This window comes from Heptranchias perlo, chromosome 14, assembly GCF_035084215.1.
Source record: "Heptranchias perlo isolate sHepPer1 chromosome 14, sHepPer1.hap1, whole genome shotgun sequence".
Lineage (NCBI taxonomy): Eukaryota > Metazoa > Chordata > Chondrichthyes > Hexanchiformes > Hexanchidae > Heptranchias > Heptranchias perlo.
Genome location: NC_090338.1, coordinates 49759459 through 49781354, shown reverse-complemented (window position 1 = coordinate 49781354; position 21896 = coordinate 49759459). Strand labels below are relative to the sequence as shown.

The following is a 21896-nucleotide window of genomic DNA, read 5'->3' as shown; positions in this document are numbered from 1 at the left end:
ATGTGGAGTATTGTCTGCAGTTTTGGTCTCCTTATCTGAAGAAGGATGTCCTTGCCATGGAGGAAGTGCAACAAAGGTTTACCAGACTGATTCCTGGGATGGCAGGACTGATGAAAGATTGGGTCGACTAGGCCTATATTCACTAGAGTTTAGAAGAATGAGAGGTGATCTCATTGAAACATATAAAATTCTAACAGGACTAGACAGACTAGATGCAGGGAGGATGTTCCCGATGGATGGGGAATCCATAACCAGGGGTCACAGTCTCAGGATACGGGGTATGCCATTTAGAACCGAGATGAGGAGAAATTTCTTCACTCAGAGGGTGGTGAACCTGTGGAATTCTCTACCACAGAAGGCAGTGGAGGCCAAGTCATTAGATATATTTCTTAATGCTAAAGGGATCAAGGAATATGGGGAAAAAGCGGGAACAGGGTTCTGAGTTAGACGATCAGCCATGATCATTTTGAATGGTGGAGCAGGCCCAAAGGGCCGAATGGCCTACTCTTGCTCCTATTTTCTATGACTCTATGAAAAGCAGTTCACAGTCAATGAAGTAAATGCACACAAGGTCACAAAAACCACAATGAGATAAATGACAAGATAATCTGTTTTTTAGTGATGTTGGTTGAGGGATAAATATTGGCCAGGACACCTGGGGAACTTCCTTGCTCTTCTTTGAATGCTGATGTGGGATCTTTTATGTCCACCTGAGAAAGAAGACGGGGCCACGGTTTAACATCTCATCTGAAATATGGCACCACCGACAGTGCAGCATTCTCTTAGTACTACACTGAAGTGTAACTCTTAAGGGGGAATTTTAACTCTCTTTGCCTGGCAAAAAGTGGGTGGAACAGAAGGTAAAATCCAAGCGGTTTTCTTGGGCAACCGAGGCACCTGACAGATCAGATGGGAGCCTCATAAATATATGCAAACCGGGTTCCTATTGCTTAGTTAGGGCCTTGATACTCTTTTAACTGTCCACTGAGTGAGGTGCCTACCACAACCACAAATGATCCCAATTGTGCCTATATCTGCCCAATTTCTTGGTAATTTATAGCAAGCCCAGGGGTCAAACAGAGAACCCACATCACTGTGTTTTGGCTTCCTGGTTACATTACGCACTGGCTTGCAAGCGCAAACTGGATGCAGGGAACGATCACTGCACCTAAACGGGCAGGCCCAAGGTCATCCGATATTGGGCCTCAGGTCTTATTCAAATGAGACCGGTGAGCTGCGGACACTTGCTGGGCAACCCCAGGCAGCTTGGCAGCGAAGAGGCTTCAGATTTTGAGTCGCCAGCAGCGACCCTCTGGTAGATCGTTAAAGGGGAAGGGGACGTGATCGGGATGGGGGCAACTAGGAAAGAGAGAGAGATCGGCTGGGGGGAGAGTGACCGGGATAAGGAGGGCGATCGGGACATTGGACCGGGGGTCATGGCAGCGATCGGGAGGGGGGAGCGAATGGTGACGTCCAGCAGTTTTAATGTGCTGCTCCTCCCAGCTCCACATTCAGGTAAATATTTTTTACCTGAAAAATATCAGGTAAATATGGCGGCTGCGTTCAGGGCAACCCAATTTTGCACAGGTGGCCTCAAAGAGGCTTTAAACCCCTCATATGCATATGCAACGGGCCAGATGCCTGTTTGAGGCTTGGGCACTAGACACCTATTTTTTTGCATACATCAATATAGTGGGTGATGCACTTCCAGCTCAGAATGAGCGCGTGCTTCCTACCTGCCATATTGGAGGCTTAGGCGCCCGTTTAGCACCCAAAAAACGGATGTGGTGTCATCTAATTTCTCGGCCATTAGGTCTGTGCAGCAGGGGTGTTCTTTTGAGGTTCAGATCAAGTCACATTATTGGGACAGACAGCTTTAACTGACCTGGGAGAGCTTGATACTGATACTGGGTAGAAAATGTTTTATTTTCAGTCTAGACATCCTTCATACTGATGATCCGGAAAATAAAACAATGAACATACCTATTCTAGTGACTATCATAAACATTCCAGCATAGTTGACACTGAAATGAGGTGCCGAAAGCATGCTAATTAAAACATAGTGTATGTTAGCTGAATAACTTAATCAGCTGTAGATCCTTTTTATTCCAGCCTAGAAACTGCTAAATCATTTATTATAGCTCAATAATCGTTAACTACCATAACCTCTCCTCATTATCTATCTTTAGCCCCATAATATCTAGAGGAATTTTACTGAAATCCCATGGCCAACATAAATAGATTTCAGCACACTGGGAGAATCCCAATGCAAAACTCTGATGTGGAACTCCAGAACTGATCTGAGTTTCACATACCAGTATATTGGCACCCGATCGCCCATTACTAGGAATTGCACTGTTTCTGTCCCTTTCATAGTAATTTGGAAATCATGAAGACTGCTAATGGAGATTGAAAGACGATGTTATATTCAACCACTACTAAATTATAGATTATTCATGCCATTTAGCAGCAGAGAACTAAAAGTTAATTCACATACATTTTTCTGAAGGAAAACTTATTTAATATAAACACCTTATTGTACTGAAGTCTTTGCTCAAATAATTTTCAAGATTGTAATACATGATACTTCAGAAGGCTGAAATGAGGATAGTAAAAAGTGCACAGCATGTCTTTTTATAACCATTACCCAATGTTAAACAGCACGTTCACATTCACATTGGGTGATTATTTTAATTCATCAACGTACAACAATCCCTCCTTTTTGAATCAGTTTATCTAGCTTCTCAGCTTTGAGGTAAGGTAGGTAAGGAATAAACTAATGATGCCCCTCGAGGGAGGCAGTAACAGATGGGAGATACTGAAGCTGTCAGTCTGAGTATGCATGTTTTCTAGCAATCGTCTGATTCCAGTTACTATGTATCACTGCACTGCTCCACCAAGAGTGACACATACAGATGTATCTCTGAATAATTCCAGCCATAAGTTAACTTTAAAAACCCAATTAAGGCTCTGGAAAAAGTCACCCAAGATGAAGAATGTGACTTACAAGGGTGGGTTTTGTCTACTCAAGAAACGCATTCGACAGAAATGAGGTCTCATTTACAATCTGAACAAGAATATGTCTAGACTGAAATAAAATCTGGCTGTACAGACTAGCACTTGATGAAAAACCAATTCACACACACCCAAATAAAACAAACTTTTAAAGATGTAAGGAGTTAAATTCGATAACCCCCCGAATCCAGACGCAGGGGTTGTGGTGTGCGATTAACGTGCTAATGGTCGTTGAGAATCAGGCAGCAGGTGTGAGATTCGTGCTGCCTGGTCATTTACCTGATATCTGCGAGCAGCCAGGCCTAGCTGCGCTGTTGAGTGGTTGCTCACCAGCAAGTGGGGGGGAACCAATATCGCGCGAGTGGTTAGCACTAATTAAAGGCAGATTGTGCCTCTTAAAGGCAGTCTGCACCTCTTATTTCCAAAATATAAGATACAGGTCTGCACAGAGTCTGACTGGAGATCAGACATCGCACACGTAAAACACAGATGCAGGTCCCGTCCCCATGTTTACAAACTGTTGAGTTATGTGAAAACATTGAATAAAGATTGTGCATTACTAAATCCCACATCCTCCAATCTGCATGCCAGACTCACCAATCTGCCGATCTGTGCTTGTACCAGGCCTGCGAGAGTGCATGCACCATGGTTCTCTGATGATGCACTGGAGGCCTTGTGCAAGAGATGGACAGCAGGAGGGGCATTCTATATCCACAGCGGGGTAAGAGGCCCTCCAGACATATGCTGAAGAGGCAGTAGGGGACAAAGTCAATGCCAGGCGCACAGCACCATGAACATGGATGCAGTGCCGGAAGAAGTTCAATGCTTTGACACGAATGGTCAAGGTGAGTGAGGTCAACTGTCAAGTGGAATCTCTTACCAACTACCCCACTAGCTGCATCCACTGCTCCACGCACTACACCCCCCCGTCACCCACATACCAACAAACTCTTTCAATCAGTACTCAACTCTTCTAATCAGACGCTTCCTCTCACCCTCACACATTACCACTGTTGCAAGCCACATGCCCACAACTCTCAGGTCACACACACTGGCAGCTATTCAACCATGACAGCCACATCACCCAAACATCCTGCAGTCACTCACCGACACACGTCCTGCTTTCTTGCAGGTGCCTAACAGGAGGCAGCAAGTGGCAGTGGCTCCATGGAACATGAACCTGCTGTCCTCTCTCAGGATGACAGCGTTCCTGTCCCACCTCTGCCACTCTGCCAGTGCCGTTACTGTTGCCTGTCAGCTAGCCAGCCCACTCCCTGTAGAGTACTAAAACTTCATTGTAGGAACATAGGAAGATAGGAACAGGAGTAGGCCATTTAGCCCCTTGAGCCTTTTCCGCCATTCATGGCTGATCTGTGACCTATCTCCATATACCCGCCCTAATCTTTTCCCAAAGGTAGGGGAGTCTATAAGGAGGGGGCATAGATTTAAGGTGAGAGGGGAGAGATACAAAAGGGTCCAGAGGGGCAATTTTTTCACTCAAAGGGTGGTGAGTGTCTGGAACGAGCTGCCAGAGGCAGTAGTAGAGGCGGGTACAATTTTGTCTTTTAAAAAGCATTTGGACAGTTACATGGGTAAGATGGGTATAGAGGGATATGGGCCAAGTGCAGGCAATTGGGACTAGATTAGTGGTATAAACTGGGTGACATGGACATGTTGGGCCGAAGGGCCTGTTTCCATGTTGTAAACTTCTATGATTCTATGATTCTAGCCTCATATCCCTTAATACCTTTGGTTAACAAAAATCTATCAATCTCAGATTTAAAATTAACAATTGAGCTAGCATCAACTGGTGTTTGCAAAAGGGTTGCAAACTTCTACCACCCTTTCCATATAGAAGCATTTCCTAACTTCACTCCTACAAGTTTTGGTTCTAATTTTTAGGCTATATCCCCTAGTTCCAGTATTCAAGTATAGGAGACCTCCAAAAACATGTACAAATGCATCAGCAGCCAGAAGCAGTAATCCAGCAGCTAACCTGTAAATCCTGCATGATCCCTTTAAATAGCGCTGGTGTGGAGTCCACCATGCTGTTTACGAACTGTTCAGCTGTGCGAGATTAAGACATTGGCTGGAGCATTGAGTTCCAAAATCGTATCTGTCCCTTTAAATCAGCGTTGCACACTGATCTAACACATATTCTCTTTACTTTACATGCTGCTGGCTTTCGTTATCTGCACGTGTGCAAACACTTTTACTAAGATGGCGTCCAGTGTATGTCACGCTAGAAGTATGCGCGCGCATTCCAGATGACATTTTGGTTCCTTTGGAGGCCGTGCAGCGCCTACAAAATGGGCGCAACACAGTCCAATTTATAGCCCATACTCCTTCTGTGATGTGGGGGAATTTCAAAGTGGATGAAAGGCTAGCTATCACTGATTTAACTAACTTTACTCCTACAGAAAAAATACAGTCCTCTTCGTGTCCATGAGCGAGGTTAGTTTGGTGAAACATAGAGGTATGCAGGAGTATCATCTCCTTCTCCCCCCCCCCCCCCCACCTCCGACTTTTCTATTCCCCTTCCTTTTCTGGGTAGCTTTTTTTCTTTGCATTTAATTTGAAAAACTCCACAGTCTATTACTATTTTCAAAGGATTGGGGGTGGGAGGGGAGGGAAAGTGAATGTTTCCAGTGCAAATTCTAGCAGATGCAAACTTCTTGTCAAGCAAGTAAAAAGAGATATGGGCCTTCAAATTATGCCGTGGGATAATAACATAAAAACGCTTAATGGGTTTGTCTGAAATTCCTTCCTCAGCTATTTTAGCAGTGGCATTAGCCTGTTTAACATAAGTGGATGAACACATCCATTAAAATAGCAGAGAGAGGAATCTCAGATGAGCATGTTAAGTGTTCGTAAACTATAAGCCCATAGTGTAATTTCAAGGTCACTGTGTTCAATTGTTTGCACGTCAACTATGTACCAGACAGCTTAAAAACCATTGTATACACGGGCATAATTAGCTGATTTTATATTGAGTTTAATGGTGTGCTAGTGCTATCAGCCCCTGTTACGTGAGTCTTTATCATCCTGTGACAACATAAAAGTAAACGCCTGCCAGTACCGCAATGGTTGGCGGCTGGGAAGTTCTCATCAATGGGTCTTCTGAGCTGACAACTTGGTGAACCTGGCAAGTTTACTTGGACATTGACGCGGCTCTGCACATCAGCAGCTGGTGGCATTGGCACACCACTAAACCCAATTTAATAGATCTCTGCTTTGTGTTGTAAGTTTCAGGGAGGCGAAAATCTGCAAAGGCTGCATCCCAGTGTAACTGCCAGGAATCTCTGCCACTCACCCTGGCAAACATACTGAGGTCAGGGGAAAGTTCCCTTCTTTGCAAGCCAATGGCAGGCTCTCGTCTGCTAGTGACACATGTGGAGTGCCTGCCCATGGAACGAGGCCATAAACTGCAACGCTGGTTGTCAGATTCAACCTCTCCCAAGAAATAAGGGCCAGGTGCCCCTTTGGCCCTCTTTGTAAGTTGGTCAAAATGTCTGTAAAGAAATTTGACTCCTTTGGGCGTCCAGACCTTCAGATGGACTCCCTTTCCACCATGCTGCAGGCCTGTACACCTGGCATCTCGGCCACCAATGATCTGACCAGCTACTGTTAGGCCGGGAACATAGGAACTCACAGCATTGGGACTTCCTGCCCCCACCCTCTCCTACACCACAGGCCTCGTTTGGGCTGGGTGAAGGCTCTGCCTCTTACAAGGCCGTCAGGAAACTGGGACCTGGCGTGTTTGAGTCCTGGTCTCATTTGCGGCAGTACTGCTGCGTTTCTACTGGAATTACCGTAGGAGTGTACAGGAAGGGCCCCATATATCTGCAGAAGGATAAAGCACGTTTTAACCTAAAGAAAATTCTTCAAAAAGATAAGCAGTAGCTGCAGCTGAAGTAGGTTTGTCTCTAAGAATGAGTAAAAACATTTGACTTATTTTGCAAGGTCTTAGAAAACAAATGGATCACTTACCTTGGCAGGTAAAGCATTTGACATGGAAATGATTATTATGAACCCGCACCACCTCTCCTTTGCATGCTCCTCCGCACCTGTAACATCGGATGCTCGAGGGCACACCTCCAAGGCTGTATGAATTCTGCTGATAGGGTACTGCTGAAACAAAACAAATAAACCCCAGTTAGGGACAGACTCCGTAAAACACCCTCTCTACTTTAAGCAACCCAAAAATAGCAGCGCCATGAGCTCCAGCGTTGGCTTTAACATTCATGTTTATATTGAAGTGTTCCTCCCATTGTTATCATCTGGAAGAAGTGTTAAAGTTAACCAAATCATGGACTGCTGATGTCATAGAGTTGGGAGATGAGTTGTATTATAAACATGAAGATCCACATTATTCAGTTCTTAATACTGGTTGGGTAGGCAGTGGGGGAGAGGGGGTGTGGTGGGGATATGTCAAGGAAGGACTAGATGCTTTCCCCATGAGGGAAGAGGGAAAAAATAACAGTCAGGTAACCCTGAGTTGCTCCCATGCACCTGTTATCAGTGGTCCTAGTGCATTCTTAGGTGGGGACTAGTGATGTGCGTGTGTGTGGCAAAAGTAACTTTAATATGTGAGTGGAGGGTGAATATATATAAATATTTAAGAATTTTCAGCCTTTTTTTTCAAAGGAAGAACATTTAATACTGTAGTATGCTTTAGTAAAAACTATTTAAGAATTTAAGCTTTTGAGACACACAAATAAAAAACCTTCTCTCAGCCACTTGCCCCAACAAGTAACAGATAAATATGAAAGACCTTAAAACAGCTTTAGGCTGAACAATGGGCAGTTAATTCCTTAATCTGATCCTTTAGGAGTGTATCTGCTCTATGACATTTAGTTTTCATTGTACTGCCCAGACTGACAAATCCTCATGAAGATTAACAGTTTTAATCTTGTCTGATTTATCTTTGTTTCTTACAATATTCCCAACTGCAGCAAATGTTATTAGATACAATTGATGTAAAAACAAACTGATGATGGATGAAAGTTGTAAAATAAAAATACTGCAAATGCAATAAAGTGTATTATCACACAAAAATAATTCCTTCATGTTGAGTATTGCAAACTTCAAGGACATTGTACTGATGGGTGTAGTCTGATAGTTCTGGTTGCTGAGTTTTGAAATCCGAACCAAAGAGCTGCAGAACACTTCTTGGCCAGAACTGAACCTGGTAGTCTCAATGAGCAAATTGGGAGAAGGGGATTGGTGGTAATCTGGGGCATGATCTTTACATGGAGCCGGGGAGAAAGCGGGGTGGGGGTCGGTGGGGGGGGGACGGAAGGTAATCGGATGCAAAACCCGGGAAGTAAAGTTGGCGGGTCGCAATCTACAATCACAACCTAATTGAAGGCAATAAATTTTACTTCCAGGTTTCTCACCCAGTAATTAGCCTGATTGAGGCTGTCGGGTTGGAAGGCTGGGGATTAGGGAGGAGGGAGGGAGATATCATGGGCTGTGGAGACAATCGAGATGGAGGGGAGGAGGGGGGGAGGGAGGGGGGGGGAGGCGTGAGGAAAGGACACTGTGGAACTTAACTTCAAGAGCGTCAGGCCATATATGGTGACTTCCGAATGCATTTAGAACCCAACAGAAAAATCAGACCCAGGAATTATTTTAAAAAGTTGCTTAAAGTGACAACTTGCGATGCATTCCTACAGCCACCAAAGTGTATCCTTTGGCTGAAAACTGATTTTAAGCCCAGTTTTGCAGTTGGTAAACAAGCTTTGATTATGAAGATCAGTGTTGTCACAGTAAAGCTCAAACCGAGTTGCGAGTGTGAGAAATCACCAAGAAGCAAATGTGAACTGGTAAACACATGAGCTGTAATTATCAGAAAATTAAACATTAGATTCATCATCTGTACCATGGAGAAGATCAGAGGTCGGTAGAAGATCGGAGGTCGGGAAGAGTTGGAGGTAGGTCAAGGGGTCTACCAACGAGTCTACCATCGTGGAGGGGAGGTTTCGGTCAATCGCGGGGAGCCGATCGCACCAGATAAGCTTGTTGGGCCTTGATGAAGCACCCCAGCTCCTCTTGGCCAACAAGCAGTGCAATAAAGGCACTCACCTCCTGGATCTGGCCCTTCTCATTTCCTCTCACCAGACAAAATTCAGAAGTGATGGGAAACGCATGCAGGTAAGGTTATATTAGTTTCATACTTAGAATAAACAAAGTATTAAGTACCTCAATTATTTCAAATTGCCCCTTTAATAATCCGCCCGCCGGCATTAAGTGGGAACGGGACTTCTGTGTTTCGGATATGCACTTTTCCAAAGGTGCCTGGGTAAAACCCAAAAGTGGACGAGCTGCTCCATTAACCACCCACCCACCCCCAGCCCACCCGTTCTGGTCTTTTACTGGTGCTTTAGTGGGGAGTGTCTAATGACTTAAGGATAAGGGGAGGGTTGTTTCAATGGTGCCTATGTCCTTGTGCTCTTTGGCAGACAAGCAGCCAAATGTTAAATAGCTAGTGGTCCAGTGCGCCCTGGACTGCATCCACATTTTCTGGCAACAGCACCAGCTTACACTCTGAGGGTGATTTTAACCCTACCCGCCAGGCGGAAACTGGACGAAAGGGCAGTTAAAATTGCCCAGGTTACTTACCCGCCTTGAATCCACTGATTGCTGACCTGTCGCAATTTTCACCTGCTCTCCTGAACTAGGGTTGCCAATCCTCCAGGATTGTCCTGGAGTCTCCAGGAATTAAAGAGTATTCCCTTGGACACTGCTGTGAGCAACCCAGGAGAAAAATCATAGGGGCATTAAAAAAAGTGTGTATTTTTTTCATTTTCTTTGAACACTTTTGTTTATTAGTTATAAAAATATTGGCGTTGAGAAAAAAGACTGACTAGGCTAGACAGTTGAAGGCAGGAGGTCATGTGATGAAACCTCCAGGAATACGTCCAACCAGAGTTGGCAACCTTATCCTGAGCAAGCAGCAAGGACACCCATCGAAAGCCAGCAGGGTCCTTTTTAACATATGCATGTTGGGTCCTGATGACATCACTGAGACCAGACTGCAATTTTTACTAGGTGGCCTGAGTGGGAAACGGCAGTGAATTTCCTGCCAGGCCAACCTAGCCAGAGGCTGCCCGCGGAGACCGGGTAAGTGGTGGGATCGGCTGCTGGGCCATCCCGCAGGGGTCCCCATGATCAGGAGTGGGGGGCGAGATTGCAGCAGGGCAAGCCTAAGCTTTCCTTGTGTGACATGGAGGAACACTCCTAGCCTCAAAAGGAAAGTAGATCGGGGTCAGAAGATGCCCAAAAAGTTAAGTTTTACATTTTTATTTAACTTTCTTTTTGAGGCTAGGAGTGTTCCTCCATGTCACACAAGGAAAGCTTAGGCTTGCCCTGCTGCAATCTCGCCCCACACTCCTGATCATGGGGACCCCTGTGGGATGGCCCAGTAGCCGATCCCACCACTTACCTGGTCTCGGTGGGCAGCCTCTGGCTGCAGATTTCTGCTCACCTCCCGCCCGGTGGGATTTAAATGAGGTCCGGGAGTTAAAATACTAACATCTAGCATCAAAATTCACCCGCAGTTAAAATTGGGGCCTATGATTTAATTTTATAAATATCTGAATATTTTTGGCTGTCAATTATAAAAATCCAAATGCCTCTCTTCTGTGCAGCATTTATTTGTGCTGTACATCCATGGCTGAAGACTGGCAGGAAAATTATTTTCTTTATTCCTGAAATGCTAGAGAAAAGTTCCTTCATTTTCCCAGTGGTGTACAGTTTATCAGACAGCCTCGTACCGTCAGCTGTATTCGACAGCAGGCACGATTATTTTGTGCACACTCATTGTTTTCATTTCTAGCCACTATCCATTGCAACACTCAGCCAACATCCCACAACAGCTGTTTACAGTATTCCTAAAACTAACAAAAAGCAAATATTCTGATCCAATATCAGTCCAGGATTAATTACAGGAAGCTGACAGAACTGTATGATTAAATATTTAATACAGCTGTCCTTCAGTATTTCATAGAATCAGAAAATTTAAAGCTCAGAAGGAGGTCATTTGGCCCATCATTCCTTTCCAGTGCTAGCTCTTCAACTGTAGCTATCCACTCTAATTTGTTGTGGTTTCCTCATCTGTGCAGAGTCCATGAAAACACCCCTTTAGAAAGCTCCAACCTCCCTTTGAAACATGGTTTTTTATGGTTTCCAGAGATTGTATTATTCATTGTTAACGTAATTCAAAGTTATATTTTTTTAGCTTTACATACTTTCCTCAGTACTATCTCTTTAGTTTTCTTTTGCAAAGAAGAACAGTTACTGGATACATTTTAATACTCTTATTTGGATTACTGGATTTGAATTACTGGCATATTTAATGGGATTGTCACTGTTACAGTGTCGTGTTTACCAGGTTAGCAAATGGAGACTGTATAGGAGTACAGAACCAGATGTTTAAGGATGTTTTGACTGAAACATCAAAAAATAAACTAGATAAAAGATGTAAGTGGCACACCAGAGAGAGATTAAATTTATTATGGATAAGTGCACATAGGAGGAAAAAAATGTGTCCTATACATACTCCATGAATGGTGTTGAAATATCTACGGGTGAAATTGAAAGAGATCTAGAGGCACAAGTAGAGTTGGTCCTTAACATTTTCAGTCACGGCAAGACAGCAATCAATGTAGCTGATACAATGCTGAACTATATAGCTGTAGGAATAGCCTCCAAGTCAGAGGAAGTCATTGTAAAACTGTACCATGCTCTGGTCAGACTGCATATTCAATACTGTGTCCACTTTTGATCAATGGGATACAAGAAAGACATTTCATCCTGGAGGAGGTGAAAAGAAGAGCTACAAGACTGATCACTATCATCATGGTGCTGAACAATGAGGAAAAGCATGTAAGCATGGAGTTTTCAGCACTAAAAGGAAGCAGCTAAGAGGGAACCTCATTGAGGTATAATGATATAAAGAAAGGGAAACTCGAACACTACTTCAAATTAAAATATGATGGGGGTGAAATTGGGCTGTTTAGCGCCCGCTTTTTAGGTGCTATGTGTCCAACTAAGCCTCGGAAATGGGGTCTGAGATGTGTGTGCACACTTCCGATGGGAAATGCGCAGGATGCCATCTTGGTAAAGGGGTTTGCGCGTGCGCCTAACGACCGCCGGTAGGGAGATTAGGCCGTGAATCAGTGTGCAACGCTGATTTAAAGGGACTGCTGCTATTTTGGAACTCCACACTCTATCCAACGCACTGTCTTAACCTCACAAAGCTCAACATGACTTAAAGGGCATGAAGGACCACCCCCCCCCCCCCGCCCCCCCACCTGCAGTATTTAAGGGGATGATGAAGTAGTTACAGGTTAGTTGTTGAATTATTTCCTCTGCCTGTTGGTGCATTTGTTCGTGTTTTTGGAGGTTTACTATACTTGGATAAAGTTTCAATACTCTATAGGGTGTGGGCTGGCTGGCTGGCAGGCAACAGCAAAAGCACTGGTAGAGTGACAGGGGCAGGGGCAGGAATGCTGTCATCCTGAGAGAGGACAGCAGGTTCATGTTCCATGGAGCCACTGCCATTTGCTGCTTCCTGTTATGCGCCACCTTTTCCTGCAAGAAAGAGGGAAGTGTGTCAGCAAGATGTTTGGGTGATGTGGCTGTCATGGTTGAGTAGCTACCAGTGTATGTGAACTGTGAGTTGTGGGTGTGAGGCTTGTAACAGTGTTAAGTGTGTGAAGGTGAGATAAAGCTTATGATTTGAACGGTTGAGTACGGACTGATGGTAGGTGGGTGATGGGAGTGTAGTGAATTGAGCAGTGAATGAGGCTAGTGGTACAGTTAGTAAGATATGCCATTTGAAGCTTGAACTCACTCACCTTGACAACACATTTTAAATCACTGAACTTCTTTCTGCACTGCATCCATGTTCTTGGACCTATGCTCCTGGCATTTACCTCCTCCGCTACTTCCTCCAACTACCTCCTGAGCATATATCTGGAGGGCCAGCTGACCCCCAGTGGATACAGGATGACTCTTCTTCTCGAGACCTCTTGCACCAAGGCCTCCAGTGCACCATCAGAGAACCTTGGTGCATGCTCTCTCCCAGCCACAGCCATTCTTCAAATTATCACAGCACAGATTCAGTTTTGAAATTACTCCCATCACTTCTTGCAGCCACAATGCACCTCCCCTTTAAGAGGTACAGGCTGCCTCTAAGAAGCGTGAGCCACTCGCGATATCAGGCTCCCCTGCTAATGCATGCAGCCAATCAACAGCGCAGGTAGAGCTGGCTGCATGCAGCAATCATTTAAATCATCAGGCAGCATGAATGTAATGTGCTGCCTGCATCGCAACGACTGGCTGTGGGTTAATACTGCGATCCCCACACCCGTTTTCAGGGGTTATCCAATTTAACCCCCAACATTTGGACAAGGGTGTACAGGATCAAACTAGAAAAAGACAAAACTGAGCCTGTTGTCAGGAAATTCTTCTTCACATAAAGAACAATCAACTTCTGCGTGGAAGAATAGTGGGATCAAAGAACCTGGAACCAATTAAGAAACAATGAGATGATGTTATGGGGAACTTTGGGTTTGTTCTGGATAGATATGTGAGAATGAGCTAAATGCTTTCCCCCATCTGTATTTATTGTGCCCACTAATTGCTAGCAAGTCGACATTACAATGTATTGGTGACTGCAAGGGAAGTTTAAAACTTCAAATATATCATGTTTGAGAGCAACAGTGAGTTCTTGGAGAACACTCAGCAACTGTATTTCATTTGTAATTTTTTAATGTAATCAGAGATCAGAATGATGTTGTGTTAGTCTATCACCTTTAACTTTACTTTCGTATACATTACCATCCCTAATTAATGCAGTACACCATTTCTCAGGGCACTGATTATAGCATAGATTTCGCACTGAATTATTCACTGCAGCCATAATTAATTTATCTGCAGTACAAACTGGATGACATCTCTTGCATTTAGAATTATTGCAGTGTTTTCCAATTTGAAAATGAAGACAGTACTTTCTATTGTATAGCACGGTAACAGTAAAGAGCATTCTGTTTAATCATTAAATGTGAGACGGTGTCATCATTGGGAAAGCTTAGTTCACACTGTGACTGAAAACCTGTATTTGTGACATATATCAGCACTGTTAAATTTTAGTTACATGTGTAAAAGAGCATAGCACAACTACAGTGAGTGATGCATTCCAAAACAAAGCCAAATGTTTTGCTAGGTGTTGCATTATGCTACATCGCATTAGCTTGAAATGGTGCTGATACACAATGAAAGTATTTTCACCTTTATTTTCCTTTGATTAATGTTAGACTCCTGTAGAAGAATAATTAGAGATATAAATATTTACAGTTGTCTGGAATATTATCTATAATAGTATTAATACCCAATGAAAGATAAAGTAGTGTCATGTTCTGATGCTCGTAAATTATACCTTATCCTTAGAACAAGGAAGATGAGTTGAGCAGAACTGAAATTTTCACATTGAGCACCAAAATATAGACTGAGAAATGCCATATAGGTGTACAATTCTGCGTTATTGTTTGAACTAATTATGCAGAAGTGATTTTAAAAAAAACCCAATATATTATGGCTTTAGATTGGAGCAGGTTAGTCAGGCAGCAAGAAAAAAGGAAGCAGTAACCGAGAGCAGAGAAAACCAAACAGGAACATGAGCTAGACTGAGGTGATGCAACTCAGGATGGGAGATGATGCAGTAAGCAACAATGGAATGAAGAAATAGTGTCATTCTGTCATTTCCTGACTACGAACAATAAGAAAAAAGCTCCACTGATGAGACGGTTGCATGTGAAAAAAAATACCTTGGTGGTGTATTCTGGAATCACAGTCTTGTACACAAATGTCAGTAGAGAAGAAAGAAGGGTCACATAAAGCCATCAGGCTAAATTTAATAGTGTTATTAAGTGAAAAATTTGAGTTAGTAAAGATGTGGATAATACAAACGCAAAATCAACTGCCTGCCTTAAAAAATACCAAGTGTAGAATTCTTGGAATTCACACGTTTGTAAACTATTCAAGCTTAACACTCACGGTTTATTACGTCATCCACACACCTTGAGTGTGTTATGACCTTGCAGCACACTCTCAGAAACCTATTATACTGTATGTAATTTTAGCCCTTTGTGCCTCAGCTGGGCTCCACATGGAGAGCCATGGCCTCCCCTGCCCCAGACTCACCCCACTTCCCTCCCACTAGACGCTCCCGAAACCCCCTCCCCACCACTTCCTGGAAGCCAGCAGACAGCCAAGAGCTACCCGATCTTCACCTGCCAGAAGCTGCTCTGCACCGTCTTCACGCCCATTCCGAGCAGGAAGTGGACATTTGGAATTTAAATGAGTCCTGGCAGTTAATAACGCCGTGCCTCCAGCTGCCTCAGCCAAATGGGAAAATCCACGTGCTGGACGGGGCAGTCTCCCACCAGGAACCTGTTCTGAGTTAAAATACACCCCTAGGATTACACATCTGTGAAGAAAAGCTTTAAATGGGACTGAACTCTATGGAGTATCTTTCCAGTTCCCGGTACATACAGCAGCACAACCAGTTTGAAAACACTAAAGAATTTAGACTACTAGCCTAGACTACGGTTCTCTTCCTTTTGAATTTCAAGGTGTAACAAAGGAAGGTCAAATGGTATCTTCCACAAGTAGTCAAAACTGTCGATGAAAATAGTGCTGAAAACCTGATGACTCCAGCCACTGGAGAGTTTTTCCCCTAATTCCCACTGATTTCAATTTTACTTGGGCTCCTTGGTATCACACTTGGTCAAATGCTGCCTTGATGTCAAGGGCAGTCACTCTCACCTCACCTCTGGAATTCAGCGCTTTTGTCTGTATTTGGACCAAGGCTATAATGAGGTCTGGAGCCGAGTGGTCCTGGCGGAACCCAAACTGAGCATCTGTAAGCAGGTTATTGGTGAGTAAGTGCTGCTTGACAGGACTGTCGGCGACACCTTCAATCACTTTGCTGATGATTGAGAGTAGACTGATGGGGCGGTAATTGGCCGGATTGGATTTGTCCTGCTTTTTGTGGACAGGACATACCTGGGCAATTTTTTGCCTATCTTAGCCTTGCTAAAAATTGATATAAAAAGATAAAATAGTAACGTTCCTGTGATTATAGATGAGACAGATCTCTGGCCTCTTACATCGCCTTTTATTACTACAATGTGGTTATCCTTGAAGCACTATCCAAGCAACTACATTGGGTTTCTTGCTCTTGCTTTTCATTTCTCTGCTCTCAATCTTTGTCGCCTGAACCACCCTCTTATTCTCTACGAGTTCTCCCTCTCAGTCTATTGGTCAGCAACAGTTATCTCTTAAATTACTCTCCTTCTCCCTCTCATAGTTCCTTCACTGGCTGTGCATGAAGGAAACAATGACATAACAAATTAAGTAAACACTCTGGAAGTAACAAGATCAGCATGTTACTGTTTATCTCTGTCAAAAGTATTACCCCCTAATAAAAAGGATGCAAATCAGGCAAATGAGTGTACATCAGAAGATGAGAGATGATGTGCAATTACCCTATCATGGACTCGATCAAGTTAACTCAACTTCCAATGACAGGTGATTGATCACAAATAAAACTTCGAAAAAGATAAAACTCTGAATAATTTCCCTGATCCTCTGAAGTTAAGCTGCCGACCTGTCCATATTTGGTCTGTCCAGACCTTGGCATCAGCTGCACACAGCAAGTATCTAAAAGCTGTTTGGTATTCAGTTTTAGTTCCAATGTACAGAAAGGCTGTGGGGTAGATTTTGGTGTGCGGTGCCTGAGTGGAGAGTATGAGCTGGGCGGAGTGCAAAGAGGAAAATCAGTTTGGCAGGAGTGCGCGCCCGCAATGGAACCCACCAGGTTTTTCTTCCATTCAAATGGGTGCAAGGAAAATCGTGCAGACTTTCTTCTCCGTCCGAATTTCCACTTTGCACTCCACCCAGGTTATATCTTGCATCTAGGCAATACAGACGACAATCTGTCCCTGTGTGTTTGTTTTCTGCATTCCTTTTCTATTTGTTACAATTTTGTAATAATTCATGGTGCTGACTTTTCATGTTGACGAAAACCAGGCCTAGTATTTGTTTAATTTAACCTGATGATATTGGTAAAAGTATGTGATGGATTATATGATAAACATCAGCCATTCTGTATATAACTGTATTAATGCACTCTGCTTTATATATTTTCTAATTTTACCGGTCAGTCGGATTAAATCTTGTTTCACATACCAATTAAGAACTCAGAACAGACTCAAAGTGGTTCCACCAATTAAAGTATAATGGTTACAACACAGGAGGAAAACTAACACAGACTGTGATTAGCTATGACAGCTGAGTAAGACTGGAAGATCTAGCCTGGGGTTTGCCCTGTCACTGCTGTGGTCAGTAAAATACTTAAAACAAGCAAGACAGCCATTATCCCTTTGGTACATTTTATATGGAGTTACATGATCTTGGAGGGCTTCAGTCCCCATCACGTTTAACTCAGCACTCCTCCAGTGCAACACGGGATGCATTTTAAAGATGATTAACTGTTCAATTTGAATACTACCGTATTAACCCAGATACCATGTGCACATATACCTCAATTTATCTGTAATATTGAGGTTAAGCATCACAGTTATTGGTCAGCAATAAAATGTTTTTTTTAGGATTAAACTTGCAACACAAGTGATATCCTCCCTCTACCCCAATGAGTGGGTTCTTCCAGTAGAATGTTTCGCTGCCCTGTTTTAAAGTTCAGGGTATTGGCCTCTAGAATGTGATCTGATGATGTCTTGTGGTCACCCTCAAATGGTCCAAAGTGACATGATGATTTATAACTGTGTTTGTTGCTCTGAAATGCTGAATTTTGTTGCTGGGTGTCCATTAATCACCAACATCACACATAATTCATAACAATATACATCTTATTTTCAGGTATAGTACTGGGATATAGAACTGCAGGAAAATTATATTTGTTTCTGTTAGCCCTATGTTTCACCACACATATGTGTATATCTGATAAAAAATAAGCAAGGGGCCAGAACTTGCGTAGAGCGGTGAGGCAACGCTCGCTGCAGCTCCTGCGAATTAAACTAACAAAAGTACTTACTGCAGGCTCTGCGGCGTCGACTTGCTTGATTTTGAACTTTAAAAAATTGTGTGCTATCAACCCAGCCTCTGAACAGGGTAAGTTGATGCACAGGGAACAGTCTGTGAGAATGGAAGACACGCCCACAAAATCTGTCAGGAAGTGAAGTCACGCTCACCACAGGCAAGCAGACTTCATTCATTTAAAGTTAGTATTCTGGAAGCCATTGTAAATAAAAATTTAAAATTTTTTAATAAAAAGCCAAAGAAATAATGGAATTAAATTAAAGAGACAGGAGGAAAAAGTTTTTAAAAAAATTTAACTTTTTAATTTAAATTTTTTAAATGACTAAGAACTATTAAAATAAGGAGTAACAGGAACAATGGAACATAGGGACAGGAGTAGGCCATTCAGCCCCTCGTGCCTGCTCTGCCATTTGATAAGATCATGGCTGATCTGTGATCTAATTCCATATACCTGCCTTTGGCCCATATCCCTTAATACCTATCTATCTCACATTTAAATTTAACAATTGAGCTAGTATCAATTGCCGTTTGCGGAAGAGAGTTCCAAACTTCTACAACCCTTTGTGTGTAGAAATGTTTTCTGATCTCACTCCTGAAGGGTCTGGCTCTAATTTTTAGACTGTGCCCCCTACTCCTAGAATCCCCAACCAGCGGAAATAGTTTCTCTCTATCCACCCTATCCGTTCCCCTTAATATCTTATAATAATATGAGACTCCACATTTTTAAAATTTAATTTTTAGTTGTTTGGCAGTCATTAAGACTAACCACATTTTTAAAACTTAGTTTAGATCTGGCATTTTTAAGCATACCTGTTTGGTAGCGTAATTAGTTACTTTCCAGCTGGATGGATGAGCAAGTTTGCGATTTTTCACTGATTTCTATGATTGTAGCGTGTGATGGCCCTTTAATTCGCAGCTGTCAAATCGCAGCAAACTCCTGGTTTCACCAGGTGTGAATCAGAAGCCGTGGGAAAGCCACCCAGGTAAGTTAAAAATCGTTCTAACTATCTAATATGTCACAAGTAAAGTGCCTTGAGTACCTCATTGAGGTACATTTGGCTCTTTCATTATCATCCTGCCTGCTTTAATTGCTGGTGGGACTTACAGAATCGGGACGCCCGTGTGCACACAGGTGCGTCCGCGGGGAACTCGGAAGTCGGCGAGTTGGAGCGGGCTCTGAACCCAAACGGGATTTCCCCGATTTTCGGAGCCGCCCCACCCCCAACACACCCACAATTTCCCGGGAAAATCGAGCCCTAGATGTTCGAGTGTTTGGTGAAGACTGGAACCTGAATGTTAAAGTTATACATAAGAATATTTTCTGCTTATAAAATATTATAAGGCATATACTTTGGATATTTTTCTATGTTCAGTGAATCAACATTCCATAAGATTTCGTGCTGAGGTGCTTGTATGACACAAGGTACAAAGAATATCCATCCAATAAACCTTTTAACACATTCATTTAACGAACTGCCCTTTAAATTATCAGGATGTCACTGTTATCAGTCTTCAACACATTAACTGCAACCATTGTCACGCACTAACACAGAGATTTCAATTTAATATCTTTCATCACATTTCTTTTGATAGAAACAGTCTTATTTAAAGTTGTATTTACCACATTTTAATGTAATTTAAGAATGTTCCGCAAAATGAATGTTTACCTGCGAAATCACCATGTTTTGTTTTTGATCTTTTAAAGAAGTGAATTCATAACTGTTTTAGATTAAGAGGTTTCAATCAGCCATGAACTCATCGCTAAAAGATGCAAAACAATCAGTTGTAAACCCAATCCCAATTTCTTATAATAATAAAAAAACAATTTTATGCGTATTTGGGATGTTTTTAAAATCCAGCATTCAAACTATGTTTAGTCCATAGTATTCATTATAGACAGTGTAGATCTGACGATGTATTCCTGAAATTCTCGTCTATTGTCCAAGCTTGAACATCTTTGCATTTTAACAATGAATGATTCTGGGGAGGTATTTTATTTAACAGACAGGCCTTCAGTTTTCTTAAAACTTACCATACAGTGGGTTTTTACATCAAGTCTACAGCACAGAGACAGGCCATTTGGCCCAACTGATCTATGCCAGCATTTATGCTCCACACGAGCCTCCTCCCTCCCTACTTCGGCGAACCCTATCAGCCATGTATGTTAGCCATGTAGATATTTTATGGATGTGGGGGGGAGGGGGGTTAAAAGAAGACATCAGATGAAAGGCAGGTGCTTCCCTATGAGGAGGAAACAGTTGCTCAAAACCACACTCGAGTGTCCTAAAAGCTAGCTAAATGGGTAGCTGATAGAGGGTAAGAGATTAGCCTTTCTTATCTGAGACTTGGTTTGAAATATGGCGGCTGTAAAAGTCCTATGTGGAATGAGTTAATCTTTCAATTTGAGATTCAAAACCAAAAATTGTTGCAAATATTATATGTAATCAAGTTACCAGTGCAAAATTGCAATCTCACTCAGCGCAGCCATAAGATGGCTGGTGTAGGAAATCTTACACTGGTAGAATATCGAGTGCTCTTCTGGGATTAAAATACATTTTTGGGATATAGAGGGAGTTTTACTTTGCATCTAACTTCTATATTTAACTTGGGAAACTTGAAAATGTTCCATTTCCCAGCACCAACACCTTGATGCACACAAATATCACCTCCCCTCACACCACCATCAAAACAATAAAGCCGACTCATGAGAATTGCTCGCCTGTGCTCTTGGGTGGTGAATTCCTTGTGGTTGGGTAGGGAGAAAGAGGGAAAAAGCAAAAGTTAAATTTAGAGCAAAACAAACATAATTCGTATAATCAGAAATCACTATTCTAATTAATTTTTAGAATGTCTTCACACAGCCCGATTCAGATTAGAAACTGTTTAACGACAGGGTCCTGTTAACATAGCGTTCAAGTCAACACGAGGACAGAGTAGGATAACATTTACAAAACTGGGAATTTGCACTTCGGACGTCAGATTCTTTTGACAAGCCACGGCTACATTAAGTTGTCCCAGCTGATATAAACTAGAGGTGGATTACAGTCACCAAGCAGCCTGCAGTAACACACTGAGGAATAGTCGCTTAACTTTGGCAGATTAGTCAAAGACCATTGGCTCGAGAAGAGCAGAGAGGCAGGCAGACTATAACTTCCGGATGTAGTTAAAATCATTCTTCACTTCACAAGAGGGGCGCATCTGTGCATATTATTGAGCCTGTAACTCTTGATGATAGTTGGCTGGGGCTGTTTAGTACTGGAACATTACCATAGAATCAAAGGTCATCTCCTACTTTGCTGAAATGCAGGCATGAACAGCAGCTATGTCTTTAGAATGGAAATCAATAGTGATGCAGTGTGACACTTACTGTTGGCAAATCAATAACAAGAGGTTGAAGTTCCTGTGATTTGACTCTGCAAAGTGACACTTTACAGATCAGCAAAGTTTAGTGACCAGCATCAGCATACTAATCTGTAGATATTTCCATCCAGTTTTTGGCAAACTTTGACTGTCTTCACCTCAATTTACCAAATTGTGCCAAGTTTAAAAGTCCTCCCATCCATTGACGATAAGCAGCTTTGGTATTCAGCAAAAATCACAACGGGGATAATTTTAACCCCAAAGAATGGGTGGGTTGGGGGCTTGTGAGAGGTTAAAATAATAGCTTTTTGAAGCGCAACCACAACCTGGCTCCAACGTGCCCACTTCCAGGCTTAACGTGGGTGCGTTCGGATGTACAAGCGCAGCCGGAA

General features: G+C 42.8%; 1 protein-coding gene across 1 annotated transcript in view; it reads right to left on the bottom strand.

The window, feature by feature from the left end:
• The window catches only part of ablim3 (actin binding LIM protein family, member 3), a 243340-nt gene that overhangs the window by 184565 nt on the left and 36879 nt on the right, over nucleotides 1-21896 (bottom strand). Inside the window, exon 2 of the mRNA XM_067996419.1 lies at nucleotides 7006-7146. Coding sequence (XP_067852520.1) covers nucleotides 7006-7146 — 141 coding nt within the window. The remainder of the gene's footprint in view (nucleotides 1-7005; nucleotides 7147-21896) is intronic.